Source organism: Haliotis cracherodii, unplaced genomic scaffold (genome assembly GCF_022045235.1).
Source record: "Haliotis cracherodii isolate W230 unplaced genomic scaffold, xgHalCrac1.p SCAF_9, whole genome shotgun sequence".
Classification (NCBI taxonomy): Eukaryota; Metazoa; Mollusca; class Gastropoda; order Lepetellida; family Haliotidae; genus Haliotis; species Haliotis cracherodii.
The window spans coordinates 17,640,761-17,666,548 of NW_027266343.1; the positions used below are offsets into that span (position 1 = coordinate 17,640,761).

Below are 25,788 nucleotides of genomic sequence, written 5' to 3' on the forward strand. Positions count from 1 at the left end.
AAAGAACATCAAAGCTCAGCTCCTAAACAACAGTGTTTAGACAGATTCTGTTAATCCGGAGGTTCCTCCACGTGATAGCAATATACATGTTCCTTGATTGTACCCCGGTGGCACAGGTGGCCCAGTCATCTAAGGCGCCGCGATTCGCTGTGCAGAGTTGCGCCACTTGGGCACGCCAGAAACCTATGATTGTGGGTTCGAATCCCGGTTCGATTATGTTTCTAGGTTTGTCAGCACCGTACTCGTGTTCGTGGGTTGCACCGAAGTGGTTAACGTCTGAGACCTGCATCTTTTCGGGGTGTTCCCCCACATTAAGCTGACACGCCGCGATATAACTGGAATACTGTTAAAAGCGGCGTTAAACCCAACTCACTCACTGACTGTACCCCTTGATTTCATAATACGGTCAACTGGAAACGGTACCGTCCGAAATAGAGGGATGCCACTGTGCCAATGAACATCTATACCCCCTCTTGTCTGCCCGGAATGCAAAAGGTCAGTGGTTCCATCCCCTGGCTGCGTCATATCAAAAAGAAACAAAAGAACTGTACTTGCTGTAACCCTGCCTCGCACCGAGTCATAAGGAAATTAGACATGCGGTGGTCGGCTCAGGGTCAGTGTGATTTGGAAGCAGCCTCACACACATGTGCATACACGTCGCTATATAAGTGAAATAGTCTTGGGACCCATTTTACTTCCACCACCACCCCCCCCACCCAACCCCACCCCTTCTCCTCACTTTAGTCATGGACAAAGTATTTATTACTATTCAGAATCAAGGATCATGTTACTTTGCTTTTCTTATGCTGCGATAACGGCGCATCCACACCAATTATCGATCGGAGAAATACTACGTGTCTGATAAAACGCACCATTTACTATGATCGTTACCTAGCATTATTATCGTTATTATTGACGTAGTGATTGTTCCTGCTGGGGGGTAACGGGGGTACTGCAAGTCCCCTTTGTCCCTGGTATGGTTGACCTTATCTGTATTGCTGGCGATCTATAGCCCCATTTTTATGTAGCGACATTGCCCATTTATCAGATATTTTAATGTTCTACAACTTGTTTTAAGTCAATCTGTGATATATTGCTAGTTAAAATATCGTCCTTCGAGGGCAGTTTTCATAAATATTGTACAACTTGTTTAAGTTACATTATGGCTAAATAACTTGCCGACGTGACTTAAAATTTAACTCACTGTTAATGTTTTTGTTATCCGTGTTATAACATTGCCAGTAGTTATAGTAATACGTTTAAAGCTGAGTAATGTTTCATGATATATTCAAATTCGACTAATACTCGTTCAAGTTAGTATTAAACACTAATTCTTCAATTACTATAAATATTTAATGATTTACTTATCAATGCATCTTTGCTAAAAATCAATACTGCTTTCGCCATTTCCACGATTGCCTGACGTGAGTACTGCTGGCACTAGAGCAAGATGGTTCTGCGCGGGGGTCTGGGTGCTTCTGGTTTTATTCTATTTTGGTTATGGAATTTCAGCACTGCGGATCAAGAAGGCAACCTTTTGGACAAATGGAACCAAGATCCTGCAAAGGTTTCAAACAAATTCCAATGTGACAATTTGTGTAAGCAGCTTAAAGACTGTCGACTGGCGGTGTACAATTCTCGTCAACGTACATGTTTTGTCAAATATCAACTGCCAAGTGTGACATCAGATACCCAGGACTTGTCTTTGGTGGTAAGTGAAATTCAGATTTCCAGAGAAAGCTTCCAGATTTGAGCAGGGAAGTTTAAGTAAATCAATTCCTATATAGACAAGAGATTTGTTTGTTCACCGGAAAATACCAACACCAATACGTTTGTTTTCGCGTTCTGCTCTAAAATTGCGACTATTCGAAGGAGAAGTTGTGAATAATTGGTTGTGAATAATCCGCGGATTGGTTGTAAATGTTTGTTACAGCTTTCCGTAGTACAATTGCGGATAAAAAGTTGGAAAAAATGGGCAAATCTATTGTATTGTTTTATGGCCCCACGTCGTGAACGCATAGAGGGACATGGCAATACCCGCTAACTAAATGAATATGAATATATATATATATATATATATATATATGATTTTAGATTCATTTAGTTAGCGGGTATTGCGATGTGCCCATTTTTTCCAACTTCTCTGCGGATTATTCGCAACTTCTCCGTCGATTATCCGCAATTGTACTACATATATATATATATATATATATATATATATATATATATATATATATATATATATATATATATATATATATATATATATATATATATATGATGCTCGGAATCGATTGAAGGTAGGTTTGATAGATAGGTTGGACAAACACAAGTTTGTAAAATATTCATATAGTAATGTGATTAAATCGCTGTCAGTGGTGTTACCACAGTTGATATGTGTACTTAGGTAAACCACACACTTGGCGAGACGTCGTAATCAATGTGACAACGCAATTAACGTCAATAATGTTAAAGTGCAAACCACTTCAATGCTTTCATTTAAAATAGTGCAAAACGTTTAAGTACTTTTATTTGAAAAATTGATTGATCTAAATTAGGTAATTGGTTCAATATGTTTCAAAGTGCACCGAAATTATATAATCATTATCTGTTTAATATATTCATCAAACATTCGGCGTATTCCCTCTAATCATAGGGGCGGTCGGGTAGCCTAGTGGTTAAAGCGTTCGCTCGTCACGCCGAAGACCCGGGTTCGATTCCCGACATGGGTACAATGTGTGAAGCCCATTTCTGGTTTCCCCCGCCGTGATATTGCTGGAATATTGCTAAAAGCGGCGTAAAACCATACTCACTCACTCACTCACTCTAATCATAAGCCCCCTCTGTGCAGAACCCTTAATCTCCAGCGCTATCTATAATGTCCTCTTCCTTACGTTGCCGGATCTTACGTATGTACTTGCACGTGTGTCACAGAGCTTGCCCCACGTTATGTAAAACCTCTATTTACAAAACCTGACTGACATTTACATCACAAGGCAGCATTATAAGCCCAACCCTGTTTAACATCATGATCAATGATCTTTTTGATCATATCAACTCTCCTACCTAACGTCTAAATTCGCTGATGACGGAGCAATATGGGTAAAACACAGAAATATTTCACAAATCCTAAAAAAAATCCGGTCAGCCTTGGACGGAGTAGATCAATGGTGGAATAAATGGGGGCTCACCCTTTCAAGTGACAAAAACTGTGGGAGTTCTATTCAAATTCAGGGGGAGAGATGCTATGATACCCCGTCTCTCCTTTATAGGCAAACCAATCAAATTCGAAAAATCCGCAATATTTCTAGGGGTGATCCTTGATCAACACCTCACTTGGGGCAAACATATAGAATATGTGGAAAACAGATGTAAAAAAGACCTGAACATATTACGGGCAATTTCAGGCACATCTTGGGGAACCTCAAGGGACACTCAACTAGACCTCTACAAATCACTTATCAGATAAAAAATATACAATGGTTGTGAGGCCTTTCACTCAGCATCAAGTACTGTCTTGAGCCGCCTCGACAGAATACAATACGAAGCCCTAATGCTGGCCACAGGTGCAACAACAGGTACATGACTAGAAGCACCCTAAGTAGAAACAGGAGAACTCTCATTGAAACTAAGAAGAGAGCAGGCAATATTATCGTTCTGGGGAAGAACATCAAACCCTTTGGTGAAAAATATATGGCAAGACAAAAACACCCGAGATGAAGCCCTAGCTCGGAAAAAAATCCTCAGCCGAAGTGACAATTGTGATGTCATTCGGCCACCTGAATGTCACGGCAAAGGGTTAGAGACTCCCTGGACTTAAAAATCTCACAAAGTTGACACTTCCTTAACAATTCAATGAATGACAGACAGTTGCAACTTTGTCTAAAAAAATACATCAATGGTTTTATGTTTTCCAGAACTAAAACTAAACCTATTGTTTCCAACAATTGGAAATTACATAAAGATCCAGAATTGACTTTGAATAATATTCCAATAAAAGTGGTCACAGAAATATATTTTTGGGGTATTACATTTGATCATAAAATGTCTTTTTTTCCTCATAATAATAATGTTAAGGCTAGATGTTTGAAAGCACTTGATATTTTTAAGGGGGTATACAATGCTGAGAAGGGTGGAGATGGGGAAACACTCCTGCATATCTATAGATCTTTGATCAGGTCTAAACTTGATCATAGCTGCTTCATTTGCGGTTCAGCTCGTAAATCATATATCCGAGACTTTGACGCCATTCACCATCAGGTACTTCGGTTGTGTCTTGAAGCATTTAGAACATCGCCCATACTTTTATGTTAAGGCAAATTAGCCCTATTTCAATTTGAGAAGAATAAAACTGCCGTTCCAATATATCACTAAACGTGGCTCTAACACATCTAATCCCACATTAAATAACGTACCCCCCCCCCCCCCCCCCTCTCCATATCAGCGTTTGTATGACAGAAGACCAAACTTAATTCCACACTTGTCATTCACATGCAACCCCAATATCAAGGATGCACATATAAATATTTCTGCTATTGTCAAATAAAAAGTAACAGCAATGTCACCACGGCAATCTAAACAACCCGAGGTTAAATTAGAACTGGCGAAACTAAAGAAGTCTGATACTAGTTAATTATTTTATCATCAAAATTTCAGGAACTGAAAAACCAAAATCCCACTCACGCCAGTATTTACACAAATGGATCAAAAGATGGCGAGAAGGTATTAGCTGCAGCTGTTTCTTACAAATATACTGTGTCCATACGACTACCTAATATTCACTCACTCCCAAAAAATCAAAATTCAGGGCGTCACATGTCAAAGACAAAAGTTCAGGATCGATTGGTCCTAAACCAGGCTCTACGAAATCGAGCTCCAACGGCATATCACATTGCTGCAAACGTTCATCAGGCTACTGGAGTACGAGTTACAAATCAGACGATTAGAAGACCATCTCAATGCTCGACGACCACGTGTTGTGCCGCCCCTTACAAATCGCCACTACACAGCGTCGACACTAGGGTAATCGTTGCTGTCATTTCCACATGAGTCCCCAGGCACTCTGCACTTCCTTGATAGGCGTGGTCGCGTCTGGCGACGTCGAAATGAACGTCAAGCCAATGTCAACCTGAGACCTCATGACAGGTTTGGCGGTGGATCGGTTATGATGTGAGGTGGCAACACTTAGACTGAGCGAACCCCGCTCCATAGTATACAAGGAAGGGTCACCAAACAGTACTATCGGGACAACATATTGACACCCATACCGTTGCAAGGCGTGGGGGTCGACGTTTTGTCTTTCAGGGCGCCCAAGAATCGTCAATGTTCACCTCCAGGAGCAAAACACTCATAGAATGCAATGGCCTGCAATGAGCAGAGATCTACCCCCCACTGAACACGCCTGGGACTTGTTAGGAAGACGTGTGCGTCAACGTCATAGGCCGCCGACCACTTTGGCTGAACTTGGCTAGGCGCTGCAAGTTCAACGAGTGCAGCGGTGGCAACGAGTGCATCTCTAAATCACGAATTGATTTTGTGAAATGTAAATAAAACATAGACTGAAAGTATTATACGTAAACAACTGTTAATTATTCATTGAAAACCAAGTGGGAACAGTGTGTATAAGTGCAATTTAATTTTACATACCGTATTCGACGTAATAAGGGCCCCGCTGTAATAAGCGCCCATGGCGATATTTGTCAATATATTGGCCTGTGAACAATCTCAATTAGCACCCTTCCGATTGATCAATGTACACAAGACATATTTATTCGTTTATAATAAGCATTCGTTTGTCATATGCACCCTTAATTACGGGCAATTAAATTATGGGTAAATATATCTGTCGTGTATAATACAACTTTTCTTTTGTATCATTTCAGGCTGTCAGCATAAACCACGAAATTGACGATCTTTCAACTCTTTCACCAAAATTATATTCCAATAAGAGCCACTAATTCTAATTTTGAGAGCATCATATGCGCTTATTACGTAGAATACGGTAAATGTAAATTTGTAGAAATGCCAAAAAATACACATAAATTTGCACCAAAATGAATAATTGTTCCTTTGCTGGATGTGAGGTTAGGTTAAAGTTGTAAATTGACATATTTTTATTTTTTTACAAACGGCAATGCGATACTTTCGGGATATAAGAATTACATATCATTCTTAAAGAATTAAGGATTTTCCTTATGTAGAACGTCAATCACTTGTGATAGCCATCGCGATTTTGAAATATTGAATCACAAATATTTAATGGGCTAAAAATATTGGATGATGCAGGTGGTTGATACGGGTAGGGTAGATAGAATGTACGTGGAATGATGTCCTCTTGTCCCTATGTCTCTAGTGAAGCGACCCATCATCGTATCATGGTGTTCGGTTCTCTTACTATACGCGGTTGGTTTGTCAGCGTTGTATTCGATTACGCTTACAAAAATCCCAACATGTCACTGAAGTAGGTCTCAAGGTGGAGCCACGCTTTCATTGACGTTCTATGAAGTCACTTAACATTAAAATTTGAAAAGGTGCGAATTTTGTATCGTTAAAAATGCGAACGTAGAATCTCCAGACAATAAACTGGAATACCATTTCTAAATGTCATCTATTCCCGGACCTCGTCATGCGTGACAGCTGAATTTATAAGTCCCACTGATTCAGGATAACATGCATTATTTCTTTTCTTTTCGCAGCTTTTTCGCCTTTTACCAATCTCATTAAAACTTTAGCTTAATTCTCGCTGCCACTTAACAAAACTTCGTTTAGCGATTGCGAGACAATGGAACCAGTCTTGGCTGATACTCAAAACTGTTTTTTTCCCTGGCGTTGACGCTATATAATTACGGCAAACTATTGGTCCCTGAGACTGTTATGTTTTTAATAAGAAATGCCCATCTGAGCAGAACAGATTGTTACAGGCCAGCTGGCCCACCTCCACATAACGATTGTAGCGATGGAATATTGCCCAAGATGACATAAAACTAGTCTCAGTCTTTAAGCGCGCAACCGAACCTCGCGGGAGGATATGAACAGGATCCGCTGACGGATATTTGTATCCCACATTCGTCCCGATTATAACGCTTGGTTTGTCAGCACCATACCCATGACACAACAAGTTGTTCCTAGGTTGGAATAGGTACCCACTAACCTGAATATCGTAAGAGGCGACTGAATGAATGGAACGGTATATTAAAGGCTTGGTGATTTGGTCTGAAATTGCATGACATTGTACCCGACTGCATTGGACATTGCTGTTATTATTAACTCAGGAATACAACAAATGTATGATATTTGTCAGTGTGCACATATCACTTTTCAGTCATTCTTAGCATTTGATTGGCAGATTGTAGCCCTGACCATGTTTGCTTCATTCACTCGTTCTATTTTCGATCACAAATACATAGTTTTTTGCTTCCGCTGGCAACCAATTCAAAGAAAACAATCTGAAGTATTATAGATTTGTATTTGTTTTATCAAACGCGAACACTCTCTTAATCTAACGTTTTTTTTACAGAAAATTAATTCAGGTGGATATTAACCAAGGATTCTTTAATCAAGGACGATGGACATATGGTCCATCTCCCAGTAAGAAACAAGGCAAATATTTACATGGGGAGATATTATTTAGTTCATCGGGTTAAACATTTGGGATTTTTGTAAGAAAGAATATCTACTGTTGTAGCTACAAAGCAATCACTTTCATTCTTTATAGTGAGATGACAGACATGGGAACCACGACAGTGAACATACTGTGAAGAAATTGTTTCTTCCACAGCTTTTAGTATATAGTTAGTAGCTGGATATCTGCCACGAGACATAGCTTGGTACAATAACCGTCATTTCTCACACATGTTCCGCATTCATCACAATATTCCTGGGTTAATCTTAAATGGCCAACACGACATCGTCGCATGATGACCTCTTCAAATCAGGACTGACAACGCAGGTAGGTGTAACCGATGTTTGGTTTAATTTCATGAAATTGGCTTGGTGTGGTGTCACAGATTTGTTGAGTGACTTTTTTGCTGCAGCATCAGCTATTGTGTTACCAATGACTCCAAAACGGCTGGGTAACCAACAAAAGGCGATGTCGTATTGGCCTGTAGCAAGATAATTACATTGTTCAACAATTTCAGTTAAGAGTGGGGGTTTGTAAGACTGAATTGTATCAGCCAAGACAAGACAAGAAAGAGAATAAGAAAATATAAAAAAGTGTTTATGTTACACGCTACTTATTAATGCATTATAGCGCTGGTAATATGGCCTTTTATTCTGTCGTAAAAATGAAACAGTTATCTGGTAGTCTTAATGACATAGCCCTGGATCCAATGACTATCACTATCTTTGGATGCATCTGTAAATTTAGATTTGTAAGTATTTTATGTGTTTCCTAATTCTTTATACTCTTGTTGATAGAAAAGTTTATTTGTTTCAAATTTCTTTAGTTTAGTTAAAGTTAGATCCACCTCTTGCTCTACTAATAGTCATGGTCGAGAAAACAAAGTCTAAGTGAGGACCATATTTTCAAGATTTGTTTTAACAGCAGAAGTGTCGAATGTATTCTTATTTCAAGTCTATTAAAGGGAGCTTTATTCTTGAAGAGGTTCTCGTAAAGGGGATTAAAACAGTTATACACTGGATTAAGTAGAATGCAACTTTAACAGTAATATACTGCAAAGGCAATTTAATGCGTCGTCTTTAAAGGGACGGTGAGGTGAGGTGAAATGGGGTTTAACGTCGCGTCCAAGATTATTGCGACATGACGTGTGTGTCTACTTGTACTAGTACGGACTGAGGCTGATTTATAGTGCTAGCTCACTGAGATACCATGCCGCAGTTTAACATGAATACCCCACTCAGACACAGTATACTGACTCCGAGCCAGCCAGTCCTTGTTTTAGTCCCTTAATGCCGAGCGTCAGACAGGGTAACAACAAGTACAATCTTTTAACGTCTTTTGGTATGACGCGGACGGGGATCGAACCCCGGACATTCCGCTCTCCGGGCGGACGCTCTACCACTAGACCACGTACGGAGGCGGTCATTTAAGAGACGGCTCATTAGCCACTACATAAGACGATGTATGGGCGAACTTCTGAAGGTTCAAATGCAAGGCCCCAGTCCTGGATGGTGATTGGAATGTAGTGTTTCTAAATTGTTTTTACAAGCCACACAATAAATAATCAAGTTTTGAGCTGATAATTGTTGTGTGTAGTGGAGAAGGAATATCTTCTTATTCCCTTCCCATTTGAAACAATTTTCAGTAGGTCAATGGTCTTCAGACACTTTTATTCAATATTAATGTGAGGCAGAAAGGTCAAATGTTGATCGACACTTATACCCAAGATCTTAGCTTTTTTTATAACTTTAATAGGAGTGTTAAGTGACATTAGATCAGGGTATTTGTGCGGTTTAGAGAGAATACAGTATTGGAGAATTTAAACCCATTTTCTAATAACCATTTATGGATTTTATTTAAACACAGCTGCAGTTGCATGTCAATAGTATTCATGTTTTGGCACGACAGGAAATATAAAAATCATCTTCAAAAAGCGATCCATCAATTGAATATACAGAACTTCTGATAAACTGTTGATCATTATACTAAATAATGAGACAGACACAATTCTGCCCTGAGGGATAACCCGATCTGAAAAAGTCTCTAATTAATCCCACTAACAGAGCGCAAAAATATCTGTTACAAGTCCTCTGCTATATCTAAGCTTGGAGTTAATTATTTCACCGAATATGTATTTCAAATTATTTGATTCTCATATATAACCTATTTTACTATATGGGTCTGAGATATGGTGTTGTAAAGAGTTCTATGCAATTGAAAAGATTCATCTGCTCGCTTGTAAAAGGTTTTGTATGCTGGTATGTCAACACCAAGTAATATGGTTTATGGAGAATGCGGGAGATTTCCTTTGTACATTGTATCTTACTCTCGTTGCTTTAAGTATTGGTGTAATATAATAATTATGCCTGAACACCGTTGACGTTAAAAGCCTACAACATGCTTGTACACCTCGATAGTCTTGGAAAGAACACATGGGCTACTTGTATACGTACATTGCTTTTTACGTATGGCTGTGGTTTCATTTGGCTGTCCCAGACAATTGGTACCTCAAATGCTTTCATTAAGTACTTTCGCATGCGTGCCATTGATATGTTTCATCAGAAATGGCATTCAGATATTTACGAAAGTTCAAGATATGATACTTATCGTCAGTTCAAGTCATTACTTGAACCAGAATCATATTTATCAAACTTACGGTAGAGGAATTTTGTAACAGTGTTATTCGTTTTAGACCGAATAATCTAAAAATTAGCACAGGGAGATTTTCATCTTTTGAGAAATCCCAAAGATAATGCCCATTCTGTGACATTGTAGTCGAAGATGAATACCATTTTATGTTTATTTGCCCTATATACGAAAATCTAAGAAACAAGTACTTACCGCAGTGGTCTTTATCTCATTTTAATGCTATAAGATTGCCTTCATTACTGTCCTGCAAAGATCTTCTAACACATCATCAACTCGCTTTGTACATACATCATGTGTTTTGTTACGAAGTGAATAGTTACCTTGACTTTGTAGCTTATAAATATGTTATGTAACTCCGTTGTATATGGGCTTGTGGCCTTTCATACAATAAAGAATTGAATTAAACTGAATTGCTAAAAAGTCTTGATAAAAACCTGAGAGGGTTGAGACCACGAAATTGCCCGTCATTTTAAAAAAAGGATAAAATTTTTTAGGCAAACCGCATCGCAATTCAAATCATGTAAATATCTTTTAAAACACCACGTTTACGTCTGGTCTCGATAGAAAAAGATAGATACTCTGTGGTGTTTAGTTGTTATAACATTTATTTACAAATGATTCTAAACGAACTAAAAGATGGATGGTACATCTGTTTTTTCCGGAAACCACATTGTATATCAGTAATTAGATTTTTGGTTTCTAAGCACCAAACCAATCGATGTACTGGGTTTGCACACGCAGCTTTGAAGGGTCAATATGATCTCGTTCGGGTTGAGGTTTTGGTTTGGATTGTTTGTTTTATGTTTAATGCCACACTCAGCAATATTCCCGTTATATGACGGCGGTCTGTAAATAATCGAGTCTGGACCAGACAATCCAGTGATTGACATCATAAGCATCAATCCACGCAATTGGTATACGATGACATGAATCAACCAAGTCAGCCAGCCCGACCACCCAATCCCGTTAGTCGCCTTTTACGACAAGCACAGTCGCCTTTTACAGCAAGCATGGGTTGCTGAAGACCTATTCTACCCCGGTTCTTCACGTTTTCCGGGTTGAGGTATTGGGACAACTGTCGCATCACCCCACGATGAAGGAAAGCAGCATCAGTATCATATATTTTATTATAATCTTCCTTATTATGTTAATCAAATTTAATAGTATTTCTTTTGTAGCTGATTTTAATATATTTGGAATTTTTTAGCATTTTCCGATGAGGAGTAATGTTTAGCCAGAGTTTCACAAAGTTTATTGGCAATTTTTGAAGTCTCTGTTAATAATTCATTCCCGTTTGTAAGGTGGTGGATGCTTGATTTAGGACCCAATCTTTAATTTTCTGAATCACGTTCCATACCTTGGACATTGGCATTCATGAATGAATTTTGGAAACATCTTTCTGCCAAGATTGACGTTTATTTTGTTTTTAAAAAAATTATTTGCTGCATTTTATATTATTTTTACAAAACAGAAAACAATCACTTCCATGTTACAAAAAAGTATAGGGCATGATGACCAATATTCATAGAATCTGTCGAAATTCCCGCTCATAAGTGCCGTACATTTGGAGATGAAGTAATACTGCTTCAGTTTATTCTGGAAGATCTGGAACGATCATGGACTATACCTTGTGTCTTTACGTGAGTAGTATATAAACTGTCCAACTCGGATTGGAACATTTGCGTGAAGACATACAGGTACATAGAATTTGCATAACATAGTTTACCAAGGAGCAAAGAATCTGTTGATCAATGTATCCTTGCATGAGTATTACACCAATTGGATCAATAGGTATACTTAATAAAACCCTTGATTTTCTAACAAAAATACTGTTAAGTGGTTTCTAGCATAGATTCCCCTATAAATTACATCTTTATAAACAACAGGGCATGACAACTCTTTGTCAGGTGCGCACAGCGGTTGTTGTATTAAGTACAAACTAGAATCATGATTTACATTATTGACGTTCTCAATTATTCACAAACTAACCTCGTTCTTTCTACAGATGATTCAACATTTCTTCTGCACACTCCAGCACACGCAACTGATTTTTTAACGGGACAATATATATTACCAATGTACAGATGTTAAGGTGACACTGTCTTGTTATTGCATCCGAATATTGATTTCATTGTATCTCAGCTGCATAATTTTGTGCAACGTTTAGGGACAACTGAGTAAAGCCGTGTCATCTGCTGACAGTATTCCTGGAAATTGTCGTGGATATTGTCCACAACCTGGGTTACTGGTTTGTTTGTTGTTTAACCCCGCACTCAGCATATATTCAAGCTATATGACGGCGGTCTGTAAATAATCGAGTCTTGACCAGACAATCCAGTGATTGATATCATGAGCATCGATCCACGCAGTTGGAATACGATGACATGTATCAACCAAGTCAGCGAGCCTGACCACCCGATCCTGTTAGTCGTCTCTTACGACAAGATTCCACAATATTTTTTATAAATACTATTTTCATTTTTCCTGCTATGATAATAATGTTAGAGCTATGGTATGACAGAGTCAGTGAGTATGGTTTTGCACTTCTTTTTGCTATATCCCAGCGATAATACGACGAGAGACAACAGAAAGGTGTATTCACACACTGAACCCATGTGGGGAATCGAACCCGGGTCTTCGTCGTACCCGATCCCGTTATTCGTCTCTTACGACAAGCATGGGTTGCTGTAGACATTTGCGCTGTAACTGTCATTGCGCTTTGAGAAACATCTATGCGATACACAGATCTTGTTTCATGTTTTAGGGAACGGGAACACGAAGCATCTGCCGGGACTGCTTAGAAGAAGTGTGTATCCCTGTGACCGAGGCACGGCGAGCACTTTGTACTTCCAGAGGTAAATCATCCTCGTCTGTGTGTCTCTCTGGCAGGCTATCTATCTGTCTGTCTCTGTCTGGCAGGCTATCTATCTATCTATTTGTCTGTCTGTCTGTGTGTCTGGCTATCTAGCTATCTGTCTGTCTGTGTGTCTGTCCGGCTGGCTATCTATCTGGCGGGCTGGCTGGCTAGCTGTCTGTCTGTCTGTCTGTCAGGCTATCTATCTATCTATCTATTTATCTGACTGGCTGGCTAGTTGTCTGTCTGTCTGTCACTTTGTCTGTCTTTCAGGCTATCTATCTATCTGTCTGTCTGTCTGTCACTCTGTTTGTTTGTCTGTCAGGCTATCTAACTATCTATCTATCTATCTATCTGTCTACCTATCTATCTGGCTGGATGGCTAGCTGTCTATCTGTCTGTCTGTCTTTCAGGCTATCTATCTATCTGTCTGTCTGGCTAGCTGTCTGTCTGTCTGTCTATCTGTCTGTCAGGCTATCTATCTATCTATCTATCTATCTACCTGGCTGGCTGGCTAGCTGTCTGTATGCCTGCCACTCTGTCTGTCTGTCACTCTATCTATCTATCTATCTATCTGTCTGTCTGTCTGTCACTCTGTCTGTATTTCAGGCTATCTATCTATCTATCTGTCTGTCTAGCTGTCTGTCTGTCACTCTGTCTCTCTGCCAGGCTATCTATCTATCTATCTATCTGTCTGACTCGCTGTCTGTCTGCCTACCACTCTGTCTGTCTGTCTGCCTGTCACTCTGTCTGTCGGTCTACCTATCTATCTATCTATCTATCTGTCTGTCTGTCTGTCACTCTGTCTGTCTTTCAGGCTACCTATCTATCTATCTATCTATCTATCTGTCTGTATGTCTGTCTGGCTAGCTGTCTGTCTGTCTGTCTGTCGGGCTATCAATCTATATATCTATCTGTCTGGCTGGCTGGCTTGCTGTCTGTCTGTCTGTCTGTCACTCTGTCTGTCTGTCAGGCTATCTAACTATCTATCTATCTATCTATCTATCTGGCTGGCTGGCTAGCTGTCTGTCTGTCAGGCTATCTATCTATCTATCTATCTATCTATCCGTCTGTCTTTCAGGCTATCTATCTATCTATCTGTCTGTCTGTAACTCTGTCTGTCTGTCTTTCATGCTATCTATCTATCTATCTATCTATCTATCTGTCTGTCTGTCTGGCAGCTGTCTGTCTGTCTTTCAGGCTATCTATCTATCTGTCTGTCTGTCACTCTTTGTCTGTCAGGCTATCTATTTATCTATCTATCTATCTATCTGGCTGGCTGACTGGCTATCTGTCTGTCTGTCTGTCTGGCTATCTGGCTATCTATCTATCTGTCTGTCTGTCTGTCTGTCTGTCTGTCTCTCTATCTATCATGACATCAACATCAGAATGTATGTACATATACAAGATGGCCAGGGGATAAATCGCAAAGAACAAAGAAGAACGAAACGTGGTTTATTTCACGAAAAAAACCCCAGAATTTCATCATGAGATATCTTGAGATTCGTACATGATGACGTCATATATTTAACGACGTTATTTTTGAGAGGGATACAGCTGGGCTAAGCAGATAAACGCAGTGGCCGAAATATCGCATTCACAAGTGAGAGAGCTTTGACAACAATCGGTATTTGGTAAAAAGGTACAGATAATCGACGTAAGGATTGTGAGAATATGCGGGAAATTCCAAACATAACCATCCTGTTCGTAAAATGGAGTTGTCCAACATTCCCGAGGTTGGATTATATTCAGGGAGTCATCATGATTAAAACTTGGGTAACTATTTTTAAAGCTTGTACATTTTATCAACTTCCTCAAAAGGACTGAACTCAATGAGCACCCCAACATGATCTTCAATTTTGTGTCTCTTGCGATAGCGTATATGTGTATATATCTAAATTTATGTATATATCTATAGACCTTCTATAAGCGACGGTACATCTTCTATCATTCTCATTTTCAAAATATATACTTGAACTGTCAGTGGAATACACTGCGAGTTCTTTGTTGTATATTCGATTCTGCCCAGTTTCGTAAAGGTCATATTCCTACGTCAACATACCTTATTATTCAAGTAGTCGCATCACCGATCAGTATGGAATACTGTAAGGGACATTTTCGCGATCTCGACCTTTTGAAACGAGCTAAATATACCCAAAACACGAGAATGCGAGATCGCGAGAATGTCCCTTTCAGTATTCCATAGATCATGACTGTCTTCCTGAATATAAGTCCTTCCTTCACGAAAATACTCAGCGATATTCATAATTAACTCGGTAAAGAGTTTAGCAAGAAACATCCACTGAAATAATAGTGAGTCATGAGTCATGGTTTAAGTCACAGATACATTGTGACAACAACATACAAAATTCTGCCATCAATTTTACTCTACCAATTCTAAAAGAAGAGAACAAGACAGTGTAATACATATACATGTTTATTATTTATCAGTTGATTCCATTTCTTCAAACAAAAGCATGGTTACATGAAGACTAACTTTGTTACATACGTCCTTAAGATATGAGGGGGCACCGGTGGCCCAATTGTCTAAGGCGCCACGATTTACTGTGCAGAGTTGCGTGCCCAAGGGACGCCAGAAACCTATGATTGTCGGTTCGAATCCTTGTTCGCCCCGATTATGTTTCTAGGTTTGTCAGCACCATACCCGAGCTCGCTGGTTTCACCGAAGTGGTAAACATCAGAGACCTGCATCTCTTCGGACTTCCCTCCTACATTAAGCTGACACGCCGCGATATAACTGTAATACTGTTAAAAACGGCGTTAAACCAAACTCACTCACAATATATTCTTTGATAGGCACTCCTTCTTGTATACATACTTGCCAACCACACTCTGTAAATCACTTGCTTGACAACGGTGTTAGAACCTACACCGAAACGTCGCTCTTAATTGTTATAAAGAAGTTGTTCATCCATAAATTTCTATCCTTACTTATCACTCACAAAATGATGATTAAACATATGATCACGGTCACATATGTTTTGTACAGTAAACTACGGTTATATCGAACTCAAAGGGACCACTAATTTTAGTTCGTTATATCCGTAGGTCATTATAAGCGTGTTTGTTATAAGCATAGTTTACTGTATATATTTTAAGGTGTGTTACTTGGTTCGTATTTTGTGTGATCTCGAAAGCGGCAGGATCATATTCATATCTAATCTGTGTACCTTCTATACCAACCCAGATCCGTCACAAGTGCCTGTTTCCTCTTCGACAAAGTCAACATCAACATCTGCAGAAACATCCACAGAACCATCAGTAGTTACATTGGAGGTGACGACTTTCAATGCTTCATCCACACCCGGAACGACAGCCGCACCCCCAGCACCACCAACGACATCATCTACTGCAGTACCAACATCCCAATCTACAACATTCGAGTCGATTACAACAGAAAGCTCACCAACAACCCTGCTTAGTATTTCGTCAGCAGCGTCAGCATCCGAAACAACTTCAACACCGATACCAACAACTGATACCACTACTTCAGCGATGCCTACAACAACCCAAGGTACCGTCACTCGATTTGACATTTTAAGCTTGAGTCTTGGGGAGAACAACTGAAGGAACAGTTGTGGCCTGTACGGGTTTCCAGTTGTACAAATCATCTGCCATATTGTACTGGCAGCTGATTGGCCCAAGGCTGGGGTGTCAAAGTTTGCACGGGGTTTGTCCAATCTCATTAAAATCAGATCTAAGTTCTCACTACCGCTAAACAGGACATCCCATTGCGGGTCATGTCAGAACGACCTTTCATCTGACCAATCAGAGCATAGCTTATCAGATCATGAAAGTGACAGTTGGAATGTGATTTTTTATCGTGCAGCCTCGAACAAAACACACATGGTATTCCGAACGACAGTTATGGGCTTTATGTCTGTGTTCATACAATCTAGACCATCTATTAGCCATTCCAGATTGTTCTTTTGTTCAGTTTTATCTTTTAAACGAGTGTATGTCAAAATATGTTTTGAAGCGTAGTCGCCAGTTTGAAACTCGTGCCGTAAAGCTCCATTAATCTGCCTTCTGATTGGCTATTGTCGACTTCTTGTTAGTCATTCCATTGGTCGGTCAAAGTTCGCGAAAGGTCGGTCTGACGTGATGTCCTCAGATCTTTTATGGAGGTCATCATATCATTATGGGATTGGGAACACCCATGTAACATATATCTCAGCGATAAGGTGTCTCAAGTGGAACATTACTGAAATGGCTATATAAAACCTGTCTCAGTCAGAGGAGTTTAAGACGTAATCTAACACAGGCCTGGCTAAAGGGAGGTTAAAGAGAAAACATATGATCCTTTCTACACAATTAAGTGATATATCACTCTATCAGAAATGTGTGAGGTTATTATCCTAATCGGGGGCACGGGTGGCCCAGTCGTCTAAGGCGCCGCGATTCGCTGTGCAGAGTTGTGTCCCTTGGGCACGCCAGACACCTATGATTGTTGGTTTGAATCCCGGTTCGCCCTGATTATGTTTCTAGGTTTGTCAGCACCATACCCGTGCTCGTGGGTTTCACCGAAGTAGTAAACGTCTGAGACCTGCATATTTGCTTTCCTCCCACATTAAGCTGACACGCCGCGATATAACTGGAATACTGTTAAAAGCGGCGTTAAACCCAACTCACTCACTCACACACTATTATCCTAATCTGAACGAACAATCAGAAGTGAATGAACCACTTTTAGGGACTATATTTAGAGCTACGTTAAATTATATTATTGTTTTATGGGGGTATATCCATTTCGTCATAGTAGCCTTTTTTCGTCTCGGATATTGAAATCAAGAAAACAGAAAAATAGACTTCTGCTTCTTTAGAAAATATTGTTCTTAAAATGGCCACTTTATGCTAATCTGACAACAAAAGACAAGAGATGTCGAGCTAAATATATTGTTTTTAATGTGTTTTTCCTGTCATATTTTTGCTCAACATATTTTCAGTGTTTTGCATGAAAGTATTTCGCAATAAATTAAATGTTTGTCTATTGTAGGTCCGTGCGCCCTTGATGCAACTCATTTTGCATCCGAGTCAGTTTGCGTGAAAGTGTTTACTCCTAAGCTCACATGGCAAGACACTAAGACAGTTTGCGAAGGCGAATCTTTCAATGGCAATAGGTACAGGATGATAACATTCAAAACTGAAGACAAACATGATGAAATAGTTGCATATCTTACTGAGAAATTGACAAGTGAGTATACTACACATTTCTATGTTATGATTCAGTCTTGGAACAGACACGAAATTACTTATTCATACCCCAGCTTTAAACCATTCTACAGTTGTAAACACATTGTACTCATGTGGGGAATCGAACCCGGGTCTTCGGCGTGACGACCGAACACTTTAACTACAAGGCTACCCCACCGCTCACACAGTAACGAAGATCTTTACCTTGACTGACAATGGTATACAGGCACCACGCTTCATAAATCGGTCACAAAGTTGCTATCAATAACAGGCAGCTAATCTTATCTCAACAGTTCCAAGTGAATTAATTTTGCTTGTCACTGGTATAGGGCACGGTAATTGACTTTGTCCTATTGGATTTATTATAAAGTTTCAGTCCAAAACAATCTCATCATATCAGATCTTTTACTCCGATACGATACCTCTCGGCACGTCAGGTGAACTTTCTGTGCAGACAATCAGCGTCGAGGCTTTTAAATCAATAGTAGTGAGCGAATCGTTCAGACAAGCATATCTGATGTCTGAATCGCGAAAACGATTATGATAATTGAGTTCCAAGAGCAAATATATAAAGCCGCGTTATTCTATTGTTGTGGATTTTTTAATCAATTCACTTGGAACTGTTCAGATAATATTAGCTGCCTGTTATTGATGGCAACTTTGTAATTCATTATGAAGAGTGGTGCCTTTTAACCATTGACAATCAAGGTAAAGATGTTCGTTACTGTGTGAGCGGTGGGGTAGCCTTGTAGTGAAAGTGTTCTGTCGTCACCCCGAAGACCCGGGATGGATTCCCCACATGAGTACAATGTTTGAAGCCCATTTCTGGTGTCCCCCGCCGTGATATTGCAGGACAACTGCTATAAGCGGCGTTAAACAATACCCACGTACTCACTCGTAACTGTGAACATGTATGCGTTGGGTGTTTGTTTTGCAGCGGCTGTTGGGATATGGACTGGTTTAACCTATACTTCTGGTTCCTGGCAATGGGAAGATGGCACCGAGGCACAGTACCTTCCCTGGCAGCCTACAGAGCCGAACACTCTAACAGAAAAGTGTGCTGTGATCTACAAACCTACACATTGGACAATGCATAATAACTTCTGTTATGTGAAATGGAGTGCTATGTGTGAGGTATCAGCGCGATGAGTCCCTCCGTCTAAATCGCAGCTTTCAATTAATGTTTGGTTATGGTAACTTTACATTTAAAGGGTGGGCATCTATTTAGCAAGAAAATAGCTCAAATAACTTAAAATTATCTAACTAGCTGTCTATCCATCCATCCATCATCCATCTATCCATCTATCTATCTTATTATGTATGTATGTATCTATCTATCCATCCATCCATCCATCAATCTAACACACACACACGCACGCACGCACACACACATACATACATACATACATACATACATACATACATACATACATACATACATAAATACATACATACATACATACATACATACATACATACATACATACATACATACATACATACATACATTTTTGGTACATAGAGCACACAGTGAAACTAAATCATTATTGTTTTTGGTACATAGAGCACACAGTGAAACTAAATCATGCTTGTTTGTGGCACACAGAGCACACAGTGAAACTAAATCATTCTTGTTTTTGGTACACAGAGCACACAGTGAAACTAAATCATGCTTGTTTTTGGTACATAGAGCACAGAGTGAAACTAAATCATTCTTGTTTTTGGTACATAGAGCACAGAGTGAAACTAAACCATTCTTGTTTTTGGTACATAGAGCACACAGTGAAACTAAATCATTCTTGTTTTTGGTACATAGAGCACAGAGTGAAACTAAACCATTCTTGTTTTTGGTACATAGAGCACACAGTGAAACTAAATCATTATTGTTTTTGGCACACAGAGCACACAGTGAAACTAAATCATTATTGTTTTTGGCACACAGAGCACACAGTGAAACTAAATCATGCTTGTTTTTTGGTACATAGAGCACACAGTGAAACTAAACCATTCTTGTTTTTGGTACATAGAGCACACAGTGAAACTAAATCATCTTGTTTTTGGTACATAGAGCACACAGTGAAACTAAATCATTCTTGTTTTTGGTACATAGAGCACACAGTGAAACTAAATCATTCTTGTTTTTGGTACATAGAGCACACAGTGAAACTAAATCATTCTTGTTTTTGGTACATAGAGCACACAGTGAAACTAAATCATGCTTGTTTTTGGTACATAGAGCACACAGTGAAACTAAATCATTCTTGTTTTTGGTACATAGAGCACACAGTGAAACGAAATCATTCTTGTTTTTGGTACATAAAGCACACAGTGAAACTAAATCATTCTTGTTTTGGGCACACAGAGCACACAGTGAAACTAAATCATGCTTGTTTGTGGTACACAGAGCACACAGTGAAACTAAATCATTCTTGTTTTTGGTACATAGAGCACACAGTGAAACTAAATCATTCTTGTTTTTGGTACATAGAGCACACAGTGAAACTAAATCATTATTGTTTTTGGCACACAGAGCACACAGTGAAACTAAATCATGCTTGTTTTTGGTACATAGAGCACACAGTGAAACTAAATCATTATTGTTTTTGATACATAGAGCACACAGTGAAACTAAACCATTCTTGTTTTTGGTACACAGAGCACACAGTGAAACTAAATCATTCTTGTTTTTGGTACATAGAGCACACAGTGAAACTAAATCATTCTTGTTTTTGGTACATAGAGCACACAGTGAAACTAAATCATTCTTGTTTTGGTACATAGAGCACACAGTGAAACTAAATCATTATTGTTTTTGGTACACAGAGCACACAGTGAAACTAAACCATTCTTGTTTTTGGTACATAGAGCACACAGTGAAACTAAATCATTCTTGTTTTTGGTACACAGAGCACACAGTGAAACTAAATCATGCTTGTTTGTGGCACACAGAGCACACAGTGAAACTAAATCATTCTTGGTTTTGGTACATAGAGCACACAGTGAAACTAAATCATTCTTGTTTTTGGTACATAGAGCACACAGTGAAACTAAATCATTCTTGTTTTTGGTACATAGAGCACAGAGTGAAACTAAACCATTCTTGTTTTTGGTACATAGAGCACACAGTGAAACTAAATCATTATTGTTTTTGGTACATAGAGCACACAGTGAAACTAAATTATGTACATACTTACGTTACTTGGCAAATCGACATCTGCGGGGAGGGCACTGGTTGGACTTTTCATATTTTGTATTTCATTATTGAAAATATGTATTTTTATATGTAAAAGGAGGGACCGTACAATTTCTTTTTATCAACCTGTTTTCTGAGACTATGGTCGACAGATAATTGACTTATTCAGTTTAAACTTTCCTTGTCTACTACTGAGAAAAAATACAATAAACTATTTGGAATAGGAGAAACAGGTTATCGGATCTTATTAAAAAGCTTTTGCTTCCTTTCTTCTAAATTTGACCCATGTAAATATAATTGTTTGCTTCAAACATGCAATTGATAAAGAGAATGTCTTTAAAACACAACAACAGCTAAACTTGAGCGAGGCATTCAGTAGCTCGACCGGGTTACATAATGGCTATATTTGTGTGATGGAGAAGGTAGATCGATTGTTGTACAAACAGCAGCGGTTTCACCGCGCTCTCGCATATATTGAAATGTTTTTCCCTATGTTTGTGTATGGTTCAATTAGCACTAATGGATGTTCAATGGCACCCAATATAACATACATCAAACACAAGAACTGGTATAATTGCCCTGACTATGTAATTTTCAAAAATATTTTATCATTGAATAAGCAATCACGTGTTGAAGTTATCTACTTAAGGTGTATACTTGGTATTCTTTTCTTTTTCTTTTATGTTGTTTATTGTTTAATGTCGCACTCAACAATATTTAATACTTGGAGACGGTTAAATATTTGCACTAAAGATGACGTGATGCACTTGGAGCAGGTTAAGTATTTGCACTGAGGTTGACGTGATGCACTTGGAGATGGTTAAATATTTGCAGTAAAGATGACGTGATGCACTTGGAGAAGGTTAAATATTTGCACTAAGGTTGACGTGATGGACATGGAGACAGTTAAATATTTGCACTGAGGTTGACATGATACACTTGGAGATGGTTAAATATTTGCACTGAGGTTGACGTGATGCACTTGGAGATGGTTGAATATTTGCAGTAAAGATGACGTGATGCACTTGGAGAAGGTTAAATATTTGCACTAAGGTTGACGTGATGCACTTGGAGACGGTTAAATATATGCACTGTGGTTGACGTGATGCACTTGGAGATGTTTAAATATTTGCACTAAGGTTGACGTGATGTACTTGGAGATGTTTAAATATTTGCACTAAGGTTGACGCGATGCACTTGGAGACGGTTAAATATTTGCACTGAGGTTGACGCGATGCGCTTGGAGATGGTTGAATATTTGCACTGAGGTTGACATGATGCACTTGGAGAAGGTTAAATATTTGCACTAAGGTTGACGTGATGCACTTGGAGATGTTTAAATATTTGCACTAAGGTTGATGCGATGCACTTGGAGATGGTTAAATATTTGCACTGAGGTTGACGTGATGCACTTGGAGAAGGTTAAATATTTGCGCTGTGGTTGACGTGATGAACTTGGAGAAGGTTAAATATTTGCACTGTGGTTAACGTGATGTACTTGGATATGTTTAAATATTTGCACTGTGGTTGACCTGATGCACTTGGAGATGGTTAAATATTTGCACTAAGGTTGACGTGATGCACTTGGAGACGGTTGAATATTTGCACTGAGGTTGACGTGATGCACTTGGAGATGTTTAAATATTTGCACTGAGGGAGACGTGATGCACTTGGAGAAGGTTGAATATTTGCACTGTGGTTGACGTGATGCACTTGGAGATGGATACATCTTTGCACTGAGGGAGACGTGATGCTCTTCAATTGGGTTAGATATTTGCTCAAGTGTACTACATTCGATGCGTATTTTAAAGAGGGTGAAAAATGAAAACATTGTGTGTAAATAATTAAGGTTCAGTTTGTCTCATCGAATAAACAATGACGTGGTTTGATCTTTATAAACATGTTATTGAATACAAACCCAAAATAACCAATTAAACAACCCTCACCCCACCCATCGCAAACCTTTCTCTTTTAAGGTTGGCAATCTCTTCTTATGTTCCATAACCGTACGACACGATGTGTATTCCGAGCGGCGGTGTTGCCTAGTGGTTAAAGCCATCACTCGTGACGCCGATGTTCCGAGTTCGATTCGCGACATGGGTACGATGTGTGAAGCTTATTTCTAGTGTCCCCCACCGGGATATTGCTGGAATATTGCTAAAAGCGGTGTAAAACCACATTCACTCACTCTGATAACAGCGAACTCAGTGACACGGTGCCTTCTGCTACATATGTTCTAAAAATCCAATAACTGTAAGAGGACCCATGATTGCAGACAGTCAACGATATGATGAAAATTTCTTTCCATGTACAGTTCAATTTATTTCAGATTATTTATTTACGGCAATGAAACCATTCAAAACAAATTACCACAAAAAGAAATATGTTTAAGGTGCACTTGAACTTGATCATATTTCAACAAAAGCGACAAAACCCTTTCCATATTCATAGGAAGTCTCTGCTATAATCAGAATCGATTGTACAATTCAGTCAAACCGTGAAGTTCTGGGGTAGAATAGGCATTAAGTAACCCTTGTTTGCTGTTAAAGGGACTATGCTTGTTGTAAGAGGCGACTAACGGGATCGGGTGGTCAGGCTCACTGGCTTGGTTGATGCATGTCATCGTATTCCGTTTGCGTGGATCGATGCTCATGATGTCAATCACTGGATTGTCTGGTTCAGACTCGATTATTTACAGGCCGTCGTCATATATTTACAGACCGGCGTTAAACAACGAAAAACGTTCTTAAGCTGAAGCGCCCCATAAATATATCATGTCTTATTCTTAGGGAAAAGACGAAATGAAATTGTTCAATCAACGTAAGGTTGGATGGGACCCGTGAAGATCCGGGGTAGAATAGATCTTCAGCAACCCATGCTTGCCGTAAAAGGCGACCATGCTTGTCATAAGAGGCGACTAACGGGATCGGGTGGTCAGGCTCGCTGACTTGGTTGATGCATGTCATCGATCCCAATTGCGTGGATCGATGGTCATGATGTCAACCACTGGATTGTCTGGTCCAGACTTGATTATTTACAGACCACCGTCATATAGATGTAATATTGCTGAGTGCGGCGTTAAACAACAAACAAAACAAACAAACAAGCAATAAGTTTGGATGATATCAGCCGAAGAAGTGGTCGTTTGTTGTGACTGAATTCTTGAGATTAAGAGGAGTTTCGATATAACGCATATGTCGCCCACAAAACAGAGACTAATTCCTGTATTTGCACATGCTTGCACTCGGTCAAGGTAAATATCAGCAGGCCATACCAATAGAGCCAGCTACATTTATAACGAACTGGCGGATATAACGAACTGTTCTTTTGGCCCCGGCCATTTGCTGTATATATGCTTATAACGAACTACAGTTATAACGAACTTAAATTTCTGGTCCCTTTGGTTTCGTTATAACCGTAGTTTAGTGTATTTAGTAGACTTCTGGTATACATAAGAGGATAGGAAACGAATGTGAATCGTTCTATATTGCACAGGCAGCATAAACAATAAAATGGTCATCCGTTAAAGACCGCCTCCGGGGTCCAGTGGTAGAGCGTCCGCCCGGAGAGCGGAAGGTCAGGGGGTTCGATCCCCGGCCGCGTCATACCAAAAGATGTTAAAAGATGGTACTTGTTGTTACCCTGTCTGGCGCTCGGCATTAAGGGGCTAAAACAAGGACTGGTCGGCTCGGAGTCAGTATACTGTGTCTGAGTGGGGTATTCATGTTAAACTGCGGCATGGTATCTCAGTGAGCTAGCACTATAAATCGGCATCACTCCGTACTAGTACAAGCAGCCACACAAACACACACACGTGCATGCACGTCGCTATATAAGTGCAATAATCTTGGACGCGACGTTAAACCCCATTTCACCTCACTCATCCGTTAAATGACGACAGATGTTCGCAAGCGCGGATTTGGATAACGGTCTCTGCATCTTTTATACTGCAATCTGTGTTGGATAGTCATGCAACTTTGTGCGTAATGGTCGTGAGACTCAACAAGAGATTGTAAAACGTTTACATTTCACAACACACCATAAACCCAAGCCGGCTTTAGACAGGGTTATTCCACTTCTGACCACACATTTACATTGTAGACTATGGACCAAAAAGTTTCAGCAAATGAAGATACAAACTTTATGAGGCTTTTGTAGATTTTAAGAAAGCTTTTGAAAAATAAATCGCAATAAGTAATGGTCTGGATGGTAAAATGCTGAACGCCTTAATAAAGAAGTATTTATTAATTTGTCGAA

At 39.4% G+C, this 25,788-nt stretch overlaps 1 protein-coding gene across 1 annotated transcript; it reads left to right on the forward strand.

Moving 5' to 3' along the window:
* Positions 1-1,450: 1,450 nt before the first annotated feature.
* On the forward strand, positions 1,451-19,487 carry LOC139452035 (integumentary mucin A.1-like). The gene is made up of 5 exons (XM_071233319.1): positions 1,451-1,711; positions 13,035-13,125; positions 16,333-16,659; positions 18,142-18,339; positions 19,276-19,487. Exons 1-5 carry the CDS (start codon positions 1,451-1,453, stop codon positions 19,485-19,487), a joined length of 1,089 nt encoding a protein of 362 aa, XP_071089420.1.
* Positions 19,488-25,788: the final 6,301 nt, after the last annotated feature.

Excerpts from the sequence above, each read along its gene's own strand:
- LOC139452035 (XM_071233319.1), top strand. The coding sequence starts at position 1,451 with ATGGTTCTGCGCGGGGGTCTGGGTGCTTCTGGTTTTATTCTATTTTGG. Across the intron at positions 1,712-13,034 it reads CCCAGGACTTGTCTTTGGTG|GGAACGGGAACACGAAGCAT; the intron begins GTAAGTGAAATT and ends TTCATGTTTTAG. Across the intron at positions 16,660-18,141 it reads GATGCCTACAACAACCCAAG|GTCCGTGCGCCCTTGATGCA; the intron begins GTACCGTCACTC and ends TGTCTATTGTAG.